This window comes from Lineus longissimus, chromosome 3 (assembly GCF_910592395.1).
Source record: "Lineus longissimus chromosome 3, tnLinLong1.2, whole genome shotgun sequence".
Classification (NCBI taxonomy): domain Eukaryota; kingdom Metazoa; phylum Nemertea; class Pilidiophora; order Heteronemertea; family Lineidae; genus Lineus; species Lineus longissimus.
In genome coordinates, this window is record NC_088310.1 from 25,893,126 (window position 1) to 25,908,306 (window position 15,181).

Sequence of the window (15,181 nt, forward strand, 5' to 3'; positions counted from 1 at the left end):
CGAAATGGGTTGAAATTTTATTCGAAATGTATACCATCTCAGTATATTCTAATTATAACACATTGGTCCCATTGGTTTGAAAGCAGCCATAATTTCTCTGTAACTTACGAGTTTAGGAGTTCTTCGGGACATTTGGATGTGGTTATTAAGATAAAATACTAGACATCAGGGTGTGTATAAAGTACAGATCAAGACTGAAGAAGGGATCCAGTTGCCAATAACTTTATTTGCATGAATTTCTCGATTGTTAACATGAACTAGAATCAGATGGAAACATCCCTAACAAAACATAAGTCAAGGCTCAAGCCTCAGATAATAGTAACTGTCCTATAGTAAGCCTATACATCATTTAATATAAAGAAGGAGCATGAAAGCTTGCACTGGCTCGTTCCTGATAGATACAGGTAGACAAAGAGGTCTGTAGTAGTTAATCAGTCAGGAGCCTCTTTCAACTTTACTTCATGACTGATGATATATTAATTCCCATATACGAATGTAGGTCGTTCCAAACGACAGCCCCAATTAGGGGTCACTCAGCACAGAGTAATGCCTCCTTAGATTTAACCAAAACAAGCCTAAAACTAAGCCTAATTTACAATTTCTAGCATTGCTCTGCTGTCTGAAAGCATGAAAAACTTATAGCACAAAAAAAAACATGTAAAAAAACGCAACTTCACAACTTATTCCCATTAACACCTTCAGCGCCGAACCACGTAGATCTACGTGACCCAAATCCCCCTCTTGATCTGGTTATCGGAGTCTCATGGACTTCATGAAAGAACTACGCCATCGCCATCTTCAGGGCAAGACAGGAACTGAAAAGACCAAACGGTATTTTCAGTTCCTCATTTGCCCTGAAGATGGCGATGCCGTAGTTCTGTCATGAAATCCATGAGACTCCGATAACCAGCTCAAAGAGGGGGGATTTGGGCCACGTTGATCTGCGTGGTTGGCGCTGAAGGTGTGAAAGCCATAAAAAGAAAAGAAAATTCCAATAAATGTCACGTGGTAGTAGTTAGAAATAAACCTTTTCAGTGCTTTCATAAAAGCTGTCTACATTTACACTATATACAATTGTTTACTATGAAACTAGCACAAATATCAAAGAGTTCACAACATATTTTACATGTACATGCACGTTTGTAATCATATATGATATCATTCAGAATTTAGACAATCTACAACAATTAGGGTTGCATCAACAATACTCAGCTCTGTATTTTATACATAATTCTGGGAAAAATACCCCAAACTGCTAATCACTTGAAAGTAAACACCAAAATTTATGTTCTTCAGCTGTAATGGATGTTAGTGAAATCAAGATTTGGTCTACCCATGTTTTGTGTGGGAGTATGCAATCCATATTGTGTCCTGTCTGACGAACTGGAAGCTTGGAGTTACACAGCTTAAAGTACAGAAACATGTCTATCGAATGTATCTCTTTCTTCTAAACCCTGCCTATGGCACAATACTAAAAATTTTCTACTAACAAAGTAACTTTTCTATATCATATTTTTGAGAAGAACAACAGATACCAGACAACTCAAGAGAGTCTTCATGAATAAGATTTTAGAGAAGTTTTGAAGATTCAAGCCACATTTTAAGGAAAAAAATGCAAAAAAAATCACTTTTAAGTACTTCAATATTACACTTTTGAAAGTAATAGATGACAAAAAAGTGCGCTTAACTAAATATCACAGAGATCAAGAGAAAGTGTAGTCTTTATTTATTCTTGAGCATAGCTAGCTATTCAGGTGCTACATATCATTGGCATTGATATCAGGCTTGCAGTTTTTCAGGCTCTGTAAGACGAGTACACATTGCTGACCCTGTTACTCTTGACAGTTAACCTAAACACAGACTTTTATATGGATTCACCAAACCTTTACGTAACCTTCCTTTTTCCAATTTAGAGGTGTTTTTTTCTCAAGACACAGGCAAACAGAGAGTGGTCAAGCAGTGGCATGTGATGAACAATATGGACAATCAACGCAGTATTCCGATTCAAATTTAAAACAAGAATGGAGGTAAATATAGAACATTTCTCAAATAATGCCACACTTTCCCTTATTAGTAAATCATTGTGGAAAATGCAAACAACAGAAAAAGCCCATTTTTCGCCGGTCATTTTGAGAACAAAACAAAAGGGGCTGTTTGATTCTGAACCGTTCTCAATGTCAACCCCACATAACACCGCAAACTAGTGATTTTTGTTGCATTCAATCATGATTGCAAAAAACTGTCTCGTTCGTTTGCAGGGCGCTTTGACAACCCTGTAACACTGATTTCAATTAAATTTTGGTATGTGACTGTTATTCGAGAAAAGTTCTTCAATGGTCATGATGGCCACAACCGATGAACAAACTAGACAACCATTAATAACATTACATATCCATGATCACCAGGGTGCATTCATCCAGTGCGGAGTCTATTGTTAGATGTTGACAACACCTAGACAAGTAGAGTTTTCCTTTCGTGAATGTGGACCCTAGTAGTGGCTTGTCTTCATTACCCTGAATCCAAATTGCTGATCAGGCACAGATCCAGTAGTAGAAAACTGGAGCAACACCCCTATTTTGACAAAGATCATTGAAATTATTAGGCGAAAGTCCTTGAAATTCAGCATAAAAATGGCTGAGCAGGCACCCAGTCTTTTCTCCCCTGGATCTGCCCCTATTGATCTCTCCATTGCAAATCTGATGCATGTAGCTTTTGACGAAATGCTTTCAAGAATTCCTAAAATCAGATTTTTAACTCAGCTGCTTCATTTTTACGCACAAGAATACCTACCGTTCTGCAGTTAATCCTCTACAATATAAAACCACAGTCAACAGACTTGCATATCCCTGAGCTCCATGTATTGTAACTGCAGACCTGCCTCAAACTGGTAGAGAAGGTTTTCTTACTCTTAGATGTGTGTTTTTTGATTTAAAGTCCTTTTAAAATTGAATCTCATCCCTCATGGATTTGGCATCTGGTTTTTGGCAGGTGTACCTGCCAGATGTAACTCATTACAAGACAGCCTTTAGCTCTCACAAAGGCATGATAAAAATTGCCTTTTATTTAATCTCTCATGAATTCAGCACTGGTTAGCGGCAGGTTTCTCTGTATGAAGTGAGGTGGTACTTAAGCTATCATTAGCAAGCACTACTAGGGCTGAGGTAGCTGTAAAGATTACAGGTTGTTCAAAATCACCGGGAGCGATTTGGTATGCACCAAAGCAATATGATAGATGACGGTTAATATATACAAACAGGTCACAGGTCATGGTTATGGTGTAGTTTGCACATTCGATAAAAGGGAGGCTAATTCAACTTCATCAAAATGGCAAATATTTAAGTACTTGGCCATTTTTAAGGACGTTGCAATTTCAGCTATGAATATTTGCCAATAGTCTCTTTTGGATGAGGATTTCAATTAACAAGTCATCATCTTACCCTTGTTAGAACAGTTGACATTACATGAAACCAAATCAAAAAATTCATTAAGCGCAGTTTGATACATCGTACTGAAAGATAGTTTGAGATGAGAAAACAGAGGAAACGTAATACCTAATGAATTATAAATTTCAAATTTCAAATGAACAGCATAGGCCTTTAAAGCAACTGCACTGATCAGTCTGGAATTTGTGTTGATTCATACACAAATGTGTAAACCTATCTCGGAAAGTTTGAAAGAGGAACTACTGATACGGATTGATCATTCTATACAAAACTCATCAGATCACGATTGCTGAGAATGAAAGGCTACACTGGCAACAGTCACTAACAGAGTCACAACGGCTATAACAGGAAAAAAGTGTGAGCAGGTGAATTACTTTTCATTAACTATTTATGATATGGCTATAACTATCCCTGAAATCTTAAGTGTCACTTAGACCACTGTGGATTACACCGACGAGAGAACTTCGAAACAAGCAAAATATATACAACATCAATGAGAAGCACGGGGTTAAAAAAGCACCTCAGGTGCCATACATGTGCATATAGGTCATGATGTGTCCATATTGTTCAACATAACATATTGTTCATCATTCACTGAAAACCCTCAAAACTCCTTAGAAAACACACATTCTGTTGTTCAAACTTACAAGCTGTGCCCTATATGGTTACAGAGTCACTGTCTATTCCTAAAATGCCTGTGAAAAATGTCTCCTGAAACATCTTATAACTTGAAGATGAACTGCTTTTTAGGACCTGAACTAAAGATTCACTAGCACATCAAAATACATGTATAAGTCAACCTCTTTGTAACTGATACTATCAAAAGTTCAACTTACATATATGTATATGCTGATATAGTCCATCTCACAACACTGATAGTGCAATATCTCTGAAGGAATTGACCTACAAGACTAGGAATTAGTAATATCGATGTTGTTGTCAAACTGAAAGAATGTGTCCGATTGCTTGCACTGCATCTCCATGTGTAAGTGCAACAGCTTTCTTTTACCACTGTGACATCACAACTTAGGCCTGGATGACTGACAGGGGAAGCACCGTGTGAGTAAGCAAACACTCGATGAAAGTTTGACAAGAACATCTAAAAGTTACCTGCTGCCATTTCAATGGCCTCAACTGCTACAAAACATACATAAGTCCAAACATAGAGACTAACAGTAACTCAGTAATGGAAAAAACATGTGCCCTGAGCTCAACTTGCGCTCAAGATGAAAAAAAAGTGGCACCTATACAACTAAACACACCAAATCTACGAGAAAAAACATTCTATCAGCATAAGTGTTGAAATCATTAGTCTTATTATTACATTAATGTACAAATGTTCAAACAGACAGGGGACACAACCTGGATGGTGGTCGGTGAGACGCCATCAGTTGCAGGATACTAGTCAGTGCCACTGCTCCAAGCAAACAAACCAGCACAGACAGATGAGACCATTTACAGGAACTGCAGCCAAATGCAGATTCCATCCCCTGCCTGTCATTTAAATTAGAACTGGTTTCAACAATATAACAACTTAACCGACTGGTTCATGGTGGATGGCCACAAAAGTTTCACACACTTTAGCTCTTCTATTAAAGGGGACGCTAGGCAGGAGCTAGGAGAATCCCACTTGCGATCTCCAGGTGACAAATAGGGACAGTTAGGGCATGGTTTGAGTTGGTGATAAAACTGTTCCTCGCAAAAGCATGAATAGTGTAGATGTACTGTGAGATAGAAGAGTCACCTAATAGCAATCAGTGACTTTGAATAGCCTAATCTGGCCAGCTTTGCACCTGCCTATATTCTCCCTTTAATGAGTATTGAGATTCTTTATAACCTTTAGAACGTGAAATGATGCAAAAGAAGTAGTCCAGTAGGTCTCGACATATAGAGAAAACATCCGGGATATAATCATAATCAAATACGTAAAACATAAGCAGGAAAGCGTATAAGAGACAGGTTGAATCTATGAAATATAGGATTTAGAGTGATTTGGCTTGAATCACTTTTTTACCACTCTTCAATAAGAAAGTTAGCCATTCATAACAAGTCAAGAGTAGGCTGTGTTATTTCTGTCAAACTGATGTCCCAATTATATAGACAGAAGACTACTCATCCTTCACCATGAACAAGACCGAGTTTCATTTGGTCTATCTGCACAAGTCATATTCCCACTTCATTCCTTGGGAGCTGCTCCAGGTACCTCATGTGGAGCGGGCAGCTTCATCTTGGTGGGCTCCACTCCCCAGATTTCCCTAGCATACTCGGCGATTGTTCTGTCGCTTGAGAATTTCCCAGATGCTGCGATGTTCATGAGAGCCATTTGCGTCCACAACTTTGGGTCCTGAAACAGGAGTATAACACTGAGTGATATAGGATCACTACAATTTGACCCAACTCTGCCATATCCTACAGGAGAGACCAAAGGGCCAATAACTTACATCAAATCACCCAGAACAGCAATCCCGTAAAGATCCAAGAAACTATGCAGTTTTTACAGGAATGGGATATCCGGACTACAACACAAGAAAACAAGCCTTCAAGCCTTCAAGCACAAATATTTTTGAATTGTTGACTGCTTACCTTATACGTGGCACTCACTCGGTCCTGGCACTTGATGTAATCATCGAAGTCAGCCAAGAGGCAGAATCTATCATGATACATGAGGGAATTGTAGATATCGTTAAACCTGCCGGGACACTCCGGGCTGAAGAAGTTGTCTCTGATCTGCTCCAGAGCCAACTTCAACTCAGGGTTCCTGTCTACGTAGGCCTGGTTATTGTAGCTGAAAAACAAGAGGGCACAAAATAAGCAGTGTACGAGGGACCTTGTTGGTGCATGCTGTGTCGATGTGTTTAAGCGTCTCTTACACACACATGTAAGGTAGGCCCTATGTACAGGTGCGCTTCAACCAGATTATACACAACAACATAGTACCCCTTGAGAAGACACCTCTGTCAACAGGACAACATCTCTATTAGGGACAGTGGTTTTGGTCACAAATGGGTAATTTCTATACAACTTGACCCCTGTATTCACCTCCCAATGAGAGAGAGTATTATATTTCAAGCCAAGGTGGCCAACAGCCCTCACTACAGATCAATTAAGAGGAATTATCTCACTTCGCCTTGACTCCATTGACCTCCTCTTCCTGCATGCCGAAGATGAAGATATTATCCGGACCCATCTCTTCTCTCATCTCTACATTAGCACCATCAAGGGTTCCAATGGTCAATGAACCATTCAGCTGAAAATAAACACGTTCACGTTGATTAGGATTCTATCGACATGACTTTCTCCACTCGGACATAATACAAAATATCTAGGAACTTCCTCTCTGCCATTATCAGCTTTTATGTTGGAGACGTCACTGTGGACTATACAGAAAGGAAAATACTGCCATGACTTACCATGAATTTCATATTTCCAGTCCCAGATGCTTCAGTGCCAGCCAATGAGATCTGTTCGCTAAGGTCAGCAGCTGGAATGATCTTCTCAGCTAGAGATACGCGGTAGTTCTCGAGGTAGACCACTTTCAGCTTCAGACCCACGATCGGGTCGGTGTTAACGATGCGTCCGATGCTGTTGATGAGTTTGATGATCAGCTTGGCCATGTGGTACCCGGGAGCAGCCTGAAGACAATGACGTTACAATAAGGGTAAAGAGAAAACAAGAAGGGAAGTACCAACCTGAACTCCTACAGTATGGAGGTGTGTGGAACACACCCAAAAGAAAAGCTTCATTGTACCATACCGAAAGACTAAAGTCACAAGTGGTGACGCCAACTGTACTTTTCACTTCCACAGACAGACGAGGTAGTTAGCGATACTGAGACGATTCTTACCTTGCCTCCAATCATGACTGTCCTAGCAATCATCTCAGCGTTCGGGTTAGCTTTGATTCGATTGTAGAGGACGATGATATGCAATGCATTCAGAAGTTGGCGTTTGTACTCGTGTATCCTCTTCACTTGCATGTCGTACATGGATGTCGGGTCGACGTCGATGTTGTATTCTTTCTTGATGTACTCAGCCAGTTTAGACTTGTTATCGTACTTGACTTTCTGGAGCTTCCTCAGGAAACCTTCATCATTTACAAGTGGCTCAAGTTTCCTCAGCTCAGACAGCTCTGTGATGAACTCCTTGCCAATTTGCTGAAATGAAATTTCGTGTGAAATGTACAGTAGAGTGAATACGATCCTGCAACTGCCTCAATAATACGACATATGCCATACAATAGTTCTTCACTTGGTTTGGCAACACGGCCTTACGTCAATCGGTGCTGGAGCTGATGCATACCAAGTAGTCTGTTCTGTTTGACTACTCAGGTTATTGAAACAGTGTTAACAAGGCTGATCATGTTATGTGCCTTACATCAGCGATGAGCTCGGCCAAGTTCGGGTTACAAAGCACCAACCATCTCCTCGGAGTGATGCCGTTTGTCTTGTTCTGGAACTTTTCAGGCCACATCTGGTAGAAGTTCTTGAAGCTGAAGTTTGAAAGAGAAAAAAACTCATTGATCGGGATCCAAGGCATGTTTTGAAGACCTAAGGAATATGTTAATCAGCATTGATTGCATACTTCTTAATAGAGAGGGTGACCTGGAATCAACAGCTGAGAATTGTCTAATAAGGTTCCACTCTACTTTCTAAAACAACAACCTACATGTCCTTCTTGATGATGTTGGAGTGAATCATTGCGACACCATTGACAGCGTGACATCCCACGATGGCCAGATGTGCCATGTTGATACGCTTCTCGCCATGCTCCTCCACCAGCGACATATCACGCATGCGGTCCCAGTCATTCGGCCATTTCTTCTGCACCTCCTGCATGAAACAAAATACAATTTTGGTCGGATGAAACTGAAGGGCTCAGCAAGGGCATTTGATATACAACAAACCTTATGCTATGAAACGGCAACTTGTACTCACACACGTGGATAGTTACTTATGTTGATGATCGTACTGATGACAACCTACATGTTGGTCACGACGTTGCGGGAAGGAAGTAATCTTTCTGATGAACTTACAGCGAGGAACTTCGAATTGATTTCATAGATGATCTCCAGATGCCTTGGCAAGAGATTGCTTAGCAAGGACACGGGCCATCTCTCCAAGGCCTCGGGTAGTACCGTGTGGTTGGTATAGGCACAAGTCTTCACTACAATAGCCCAGGCTTTGTCCCACGGAAGATGCTCAATGTCCACAAAGATCCTCATCAGCTCGGGGATGGCCAGAGAAGGATGGGTATCATTCAGCTGAATGGCACACTGCAAACAAATGGTACAGAGGTCAGATATTTGAAATCTTAGAAGACATGAACGCAGAATAAGGCACAGCAAGACTTCCAGCAATGCAGCAAATTCTCACAAATTTTTAGAATCTATAAACAAAGAAGTCCATTTAGTGCTATAGCCTTGAAACCAGTAGTCAACAGACATACAGTGTTCTATAATATCAAATCAAGTTGTGTTGTACATTCATGCACCCATCATCTTGTCAAAGCAATTTCTCTCACCTTCTCAGGGAAGCTTTCAAACGAAGTCCTAACCGGGTCTCTGCAGCCGAACTTGGATGATTTAAACCGACGCACGATATCTTGAAGCGTTGCAGCAACAAGGAAGTACTGCTGCTTGAGACGGAGTTCCTTGCCCTCGAAGAACTGAAAATGATCAAGGAAAGGATAACACTAGCACTTTTAGCAGTCATACTTGCAGCCGATAATGATTCTGAACATGCAATTCACCTGGGTTAGTTTAAAAGTAATGAAAGGTGACAAAGGGGATGCCCTGTTTGAAGAACAGTGTTTTCCCTCGCATCAGATTTGATTTGCATAAAAACAACGATGGATGTGGTTACTAGGACTAAAACTAAAGGTTACAACACACCAGACACATATAAATACTCACATTGTCATTGGGATATAACACACGCGATATATTCTCGGCCATGTTGCGGTCGCAGACGGCCTGGATGTACTCGCCATCATTGACTGCAACCAAATTACAGGAATGATCAAGAAAAGTAGAGAGTGGGTGATGACCCTGAACCAACAGGTGTGGGGGGGATAATGGTGACTTGTGAAAGCCAGTTACGGATGGTCGTGAATGAGGTACGACTCCTCCTAACCGAAAATTTTGTTGAGAATGAAATTGTAAACTTGAATCCTTCACCTTATGCTATCACTATCAGTGTTCTCCACACTATTTTTTGTCTTGTAAAACTGTAAGACAGCATCAATGTATGCACGGTCATTGCACACCAATATTACTTACCCTTATCATTTGCAAAAACTTTCAGCTGTAACACACAGAAAGTTGAAGCCAAACCAAAATTTCAAAAGCGCTACATAATGCAATCTACAAGTGGTTGTACTGCCAAAGCTAGAAGCAGGTCACAAACTGAGACCAGTGGTGATATGAATGAATTGAAAGCTTTTAAGGTTTATATTTCATGCCAATTGTAAACATGGTTTTTAATCCAAGTTAGTACCCTTTTACCATCACACCAAAATCAAACGGATCTATTTCTATTATAAAGAACTCCATTTCACAATCCATAAACTTGAAGCAAAAGATGGCAAAGCTTATGTCTAACCAACAATACTGAAAAAATTACAACTTTTTTGTAATTTCACAGAATTGTCATTGTTAGTATTAAAACCATCACATCTGAAAAATAATGCAGTCAAGTCTGATATCATGATGAGAGCATGATATCGGAGGTAGTGCATCAAACTGCAACTACCAACTTCCAAATCTATGATATTTTACTGCAACCGGATAGAGAGATGTGAAGGTTAATCAATCCGCTTCTAATTACTCAAAAGAAAGGTGTAGAAAGGAAGGAAAGACAGAAAGTCGGATCACCTTCCAATCAAATGTCCAGTTTTATCAGAGAAAAGAGTCTAGAAATACATGTAGAATGATAATTAAAATTGACCGGTGACAATATTTGTTACCCACTGGTTCACTTACAGAATTGAAGATTAAAACTACTTGGTGCCTTAGCAGACCAAAGTCTCATTGTGTTGACTGCATTGTTTCCATAGCCTGGGATAGGACTGTCATATGGCATAGCAAAAACAACCTGAAAAGGACAAGTTTTCAGAGGAAAATATGAAAGCATGCCATAAGGAATGCAGTTAGGTTAATGAGAAAGACTGTATCCTGGGAAGATTGGGACTGCAGAGGTCTAGCATTCTTGTCCAAAATTGTTGCTATCTGATTCTGAAAACAATTTTGACCGACATCATGCCAGAAAATTTGTATCATGATTGTCACTAACATGCAATGCAATAGCAACAAGTAACTCTAGCAAAACAATTCACCACCCATGCTGGAAATGTTTAAACAAATGATATGACTTGGTTCTCAGCAGTCCCAATCTAAGGCTCGGGCAAGCACTCATTCCCACCCTTGGATACCAGTCAAAAATGACTTACAGAACTGGAGATTAAAATTGTCAGGTGCCCTTGCCGACCATAGCCTCATTGTGTTGACACAATTGTTATCGTAGCCAGGTATCGGGTTATCAAAAGGCAAGGCGAAAACAATCTGAAATAGGTGTATCATTGGTGAAATAGGGGATGGGGATAAAACTGATGAAGAAGATGAAAATATGACCCAAAGTCTCAAAACTAAAGCGTTCATTATATCTCTTACTCAAGTACAGAATAAAACATCTCACTTTCATTTTCAAAGGCCAGTTTTTCTCAAACCATCCTACACAAGGATCTGAGTGTAGGCTGCAAAACCACAGTGCCACAAACCACTTTACCTGTGTGTCGACCCATTTTGCTCCCTTCTCATTCTTTTCAACGCGTCCGTAGAAGTTGACTGGCAGCATGTACTCGGGTCGTGCCTTCTCCCATGGATTACCATATCTCAGCCACTCATCAGGCTCTTCAACCTGGAAGTAAACTCTTCTCATTAGATATTTGATCCCTTTGATCCACAGCAAAGTGAATTGACCAAGGACCTAGACAGCAGTCCACATATATCAGGAAATGTATGTACACAAAGATTTCTTCCAAAGACCTCAGATCTTTGGTTAGTAACTGGACAACTGATCCCTCACTAAGTCACTTACCTGGTGACCATCGCGGATTCTCTGAGCAAAGATACCGTAGTCATAACGGATGCCATACCCGTAGGCTGCCAGACCCAGCGTTGCCATGGAGTCAAGGAAACAAGCTGCCAACCGCCCAAGACCACCATTACCAAGGCCAGCATCTTCTTCAATATCTTCTAGTTCTTCTATATCAAGGCCAAGCTGGAAGGACATAATTGTTATAGCGTTAAGAGGAAGACCACCAAACATAGGGGAAAGACCTGCAAAATAGGTCAAGGTCGGGCTGGAGAAGGACGGTGGGAGTGGATAACAGAGTCATTTCATACTCATAGGCATAAATACAACATGTACAATAGGGAAATAAAAGGTTGATACAATCGTAGGCCTTCAAAGCCACTCTACACAGGCCTGCCACCGGTAATCAGCTGACAGGCCAGGATGGAAAGCATAAACTTTCATGCAAGGATTAGGCTCTGTAGGCCTACCTAGGAGTAATAAAGCATGTGAGAAATGTGGCCTGATTTCCCTCTTTCATCAGACAAGTAGATCGAGTTACAGAAGAACAGTATACAACATCTGTTTTTAACTGGTGCATGCTTCAGCATCATCCAAGCCCTTCAAGGACTAATTTCTGTTAATTTTCAAATATCTTGAGCAGTTTTAAAAATGTACGGTGAAAGGATATAGACAGGGTCATTGACCTCGAAAAGACCAGATACAGGCCTATAGTTTTTCTGCCAAAATTGTAAATTTCGTCCTTTGTACAATGTATACTACATGTACTATGACCATCCAAGCTAGACAAGATGAGGATGGATGGACCACATGTATGTTATTGTATGACATGGATGAGCAGTTGATACAAGTTGGAAGAGACAGAATCTCATGAATCCTTCAACATGTCAAGAGGGGTCAGGAATAAATGAGACTCCTCAAGGTCACCGTGACCTCCACTCACAGAGTCAGATGAGACGATACAACAACTGGATCAATAAAAATCCAATTGCCAGCAACAGGATTCCGATAGCAATGAACGCATGCAGAAGGCAGGAGAAGAAAAACCCCACTCAGTGTGATACTAGTCTGGCGAGAGGTGTGCAAAGAAGAGAATAGCCATAGTTGGCTGCACAAGTGTTGGGGCCTGTTACACGTGTTGTGGTTGTACACAGGGCTTTCCAACAACTTTTAGCAGGTTGTTGGGTTGGCAAGGATATTTCGAGGATATTATAGTTATACCGACAAAATGGAAAATTGCAATAATTGGCAATTCAACTCCTCAAACAAAATCTCAAACATTTCTAGCAGTTTTGACATCATGAAACAGAGCGAGGGGCTAGGGGCTGAAGATCAGCCATGGTATGGTAGAGTCGATTTCGATGGAAATGTGATGAATTCATATTCTGACACTGTCCAATGCATATCATGGAACAATCCAAACATGAGTGCATACATGCAGTCTACTTCCTTAAATTCAATAAAACCCCCGTGACACAATAGTCTTAACTGCCAAGTGGAAGGCTTCAATGTCATTGATTGTTGTCAAATAACCCACAACCCTGGAGAATAAACAGTCACGCTGTGAGGGCCAGTGGGAAGTGGGACATTGATTGATTGAATCATGCAGACGTATATGCCACATGGACATGGAAAATTCAATCAGTTGTACTTCCTGTAGTTATGCAGTTTATTTCCAATTCCAAGGCTAAAATTAAAGTTTTATGATAAACTCAAATTATTCCATGCAGATTTGTGCACACCAAACCTAATTTGGGCTTCACCCTTTAAAAAAGTTAAAAAGGGTGCAACAACTGAGAGGCTGAGCCTTAAAATTCACAAGGACATGATAAATTTATGCCGATATAGTTGTAGTAGCCCAAAAAAGAAAGAACTGGTCTCAAATTTCAACTTCAATATTTACTTATGATCCAGGTCAAGTACAAGTAGGTCTATAACCTGATTTGGTCAAATGTGCAGTTTTGTGGCCTTGGGCAGAAATTATGCAGGAAAATTACGTCAATTGAAAAGTCAATATATAGTGGTGTCACTGACACTGTCAGTGACTGGTCCATACACCTAATCTGGAAGTCTAAAACACTGGTCAAATGTACTTTAGGCCATCTTTTTTCACTGATTCACTGATTCGAAAGGCCATCAAACTCCAGTCCAAGCAAAAAATTTATGGAGGTCATGTGTCTCCACTACTCTGGTTGTCAATCATGGATCCTTTGGCATTGTCAGGGCATGATGTTTACTTTGAACTTGAAAGTGGAAGTAAATCGCTATGCTTTGGAAAAATGCTCATGAAAACTCATTTCAGCATGCACAACTCCTGGTGTGCAAAACCTTTCATGGTAAGGTACCATGACATGGCATGCATAAAGTTTAAAGAGATACACTGGGAATACAATCTTCTTACCTGATACATGGCTTCATCACATGCATTCTCAATTCCAAGATTCATCATGGTGTTACACAAGGATCTCCCCATGTAGAACTCCAAGGAAAGGTAATAGACTCGCTGGAAAGAAAAGATGGCCTAATGATATACAATATCGACTGTTGTCAATTTCAAATGACATCACATGATTTCACGTGGGCCGAGCTAACACAACAGCCAGTGAGTGACGTCACAACAATGGTTTTAAAAGTTTAACGCTCCGCTATGCCAATATTGATGGTGACAGAAATTTTTAGATTTACAGAACTGCAGGGGATTCACAAGAGTCCAAAGATGTGATGGCTGGAGCTTCCTTCTTCAGTTTTTGGTTTCAGCAGCTAGAGGCCACAGAATCAGTTCAGTTCAGTTAAGTATTGACAGTAAGGAGAAGGGGTTACAATATGAATATTGTAAAAAGGTTTTGATAACGCATATTATGAAGTGGGAGCAAACGGGACCTCTGTCTGAGGATTCCTTCTTCTTCATGTGGCTTCAACTACCTAACCCATGATTGACATTTTACAACATCATAATCCTTTACTCTAACCCTTGATTCAGCAGTCTGTGCCAGCTGCCTCTGGTTGCAACATTTCGCTCCTCTTGCTCGTTTATCCACCCCTAACATGCTTGCTAACCATTGGCATTGCATGCTATTTTCGGGTCCTCTTGAAATCACCTTGATAACTTTCTCAAGGGCATTGGATGAAATCATCTTAGGGCCCTAATCAAGATCCCTTCTGCTTACCTTTGGATCTTTTTCATAGTAATACTGCTGGGTTCTGATCCACCTCCCAACCAAGTGGTCCCTGACAGTGTGGGCAAGGGCAAAAAAATAGTCTCTGGGGGTTGCAACATTTCTGTCCTTTACAAGTGTGTAATGAAGATGCCGATTAAAGTTGTTTTTCAGGGCTGCTACATTTCCTACTTGTGCAATACCCCTAACACTAATCTGCTTTCTCCTGTCCTGGTCGGTCAGCGGCGACGCCATAGCGAAAAGGGTGTAAAATCGAAAGTATTTGACCAAATTTTTCAAGATCAAAGCACAGAAATCCTTTCCCGAGCTGACAGCCTCCACTGCGCATGCGTCAAGCCAGGCTGACCTTGACCCAGATTTCAACACGATTTGGACTATTCCAAAATCATACTTACTTGTATAATCTATGCATGACGTCACTTGCATGATCTCTCTGCCAGTATCAGCTTCCATGTTATTGTTGTATAAGCCAC

At 40.6% G+C, this 15,181-nt stretch overlaps 1 protein-coding gene across 2 annotated transcripts; it reads right to left on the reverse strand.

Annotated features, from left to right (window-relative positions):
* Window positions 1–206: 206 nt before the first annotated feature.
* Window positions 207–15,018, reverse strand: LOC135484394 (glycogen phosphorylase, muscle form-like). 2 transcript variants are annotated; one of them, XM_064765800.1, is made up of 15 exons: window positions 14,700–15,018; window positions 13,934–14,035; window positions 11,536–11,718; window positions 11,224–11,355; window positions 10,422–10,533; window positions 9,354–9,436; window positions 8,963–9,106; window positions 8,475–8,714; window positions 8,108–8,271; window positions 7,817–7,931; window positions 7,288–7,596; window positions 6,854–7,075; window positions 6,566–6,690; window positions 6,027–6,228; window positions 207–5,787 (listed from the first exon to the last, which is right to left on the reverse strand). In XM_064765800.1, exons 1-15 carry the CDS (start codon window positions 14,940–14,942, stop codon window positions 5,620–5,622), a joined length of 2,544 nt encoding a protein of 847 aa, XP_064621870.1. In that variant the 5' UTR covers window positions 14,943–15,018; the 3' UTR covers window positions 207–5,619. The 2 variants fall into 2 exon arrangements, with proteins under 2 accessions (XP_064621870.1, XP_064621871.1); XM_064765801.1 differs by lacking the exon at window positions 10,422–10,533 and adding an exon at window positions 10,889–11,000.
* Between the last annotated feature and the right edge of the window lie 163 nt (window positions 15,019–15,181).

Excerpts from the sequence above, each read along its gene's own strand:
- LOC135484394 (XM_064765800.1), bottom strand. The coding sequence starts at position 14,942 with ATGGCGTCGCCGCTGACCGACCAGGACAGGAGAAAGCAGATTAGTGTT. Across the intron at positions 14,036-14,699 it reads ACTATGAAAAAGATCCAAAG|CGAGTCTATTACCTTTCCTT; the intron begins GTAAGCAGAAGG and ends TTTTCTTTCCAG. Across the intron at positions 6,691-6,853 it reads CTGGAAATATGAAATTCATG|CTGAATGGTTCATTGACCAT; the intron begins GTAAGTCATGGC and ends GTTTATTTTCAG.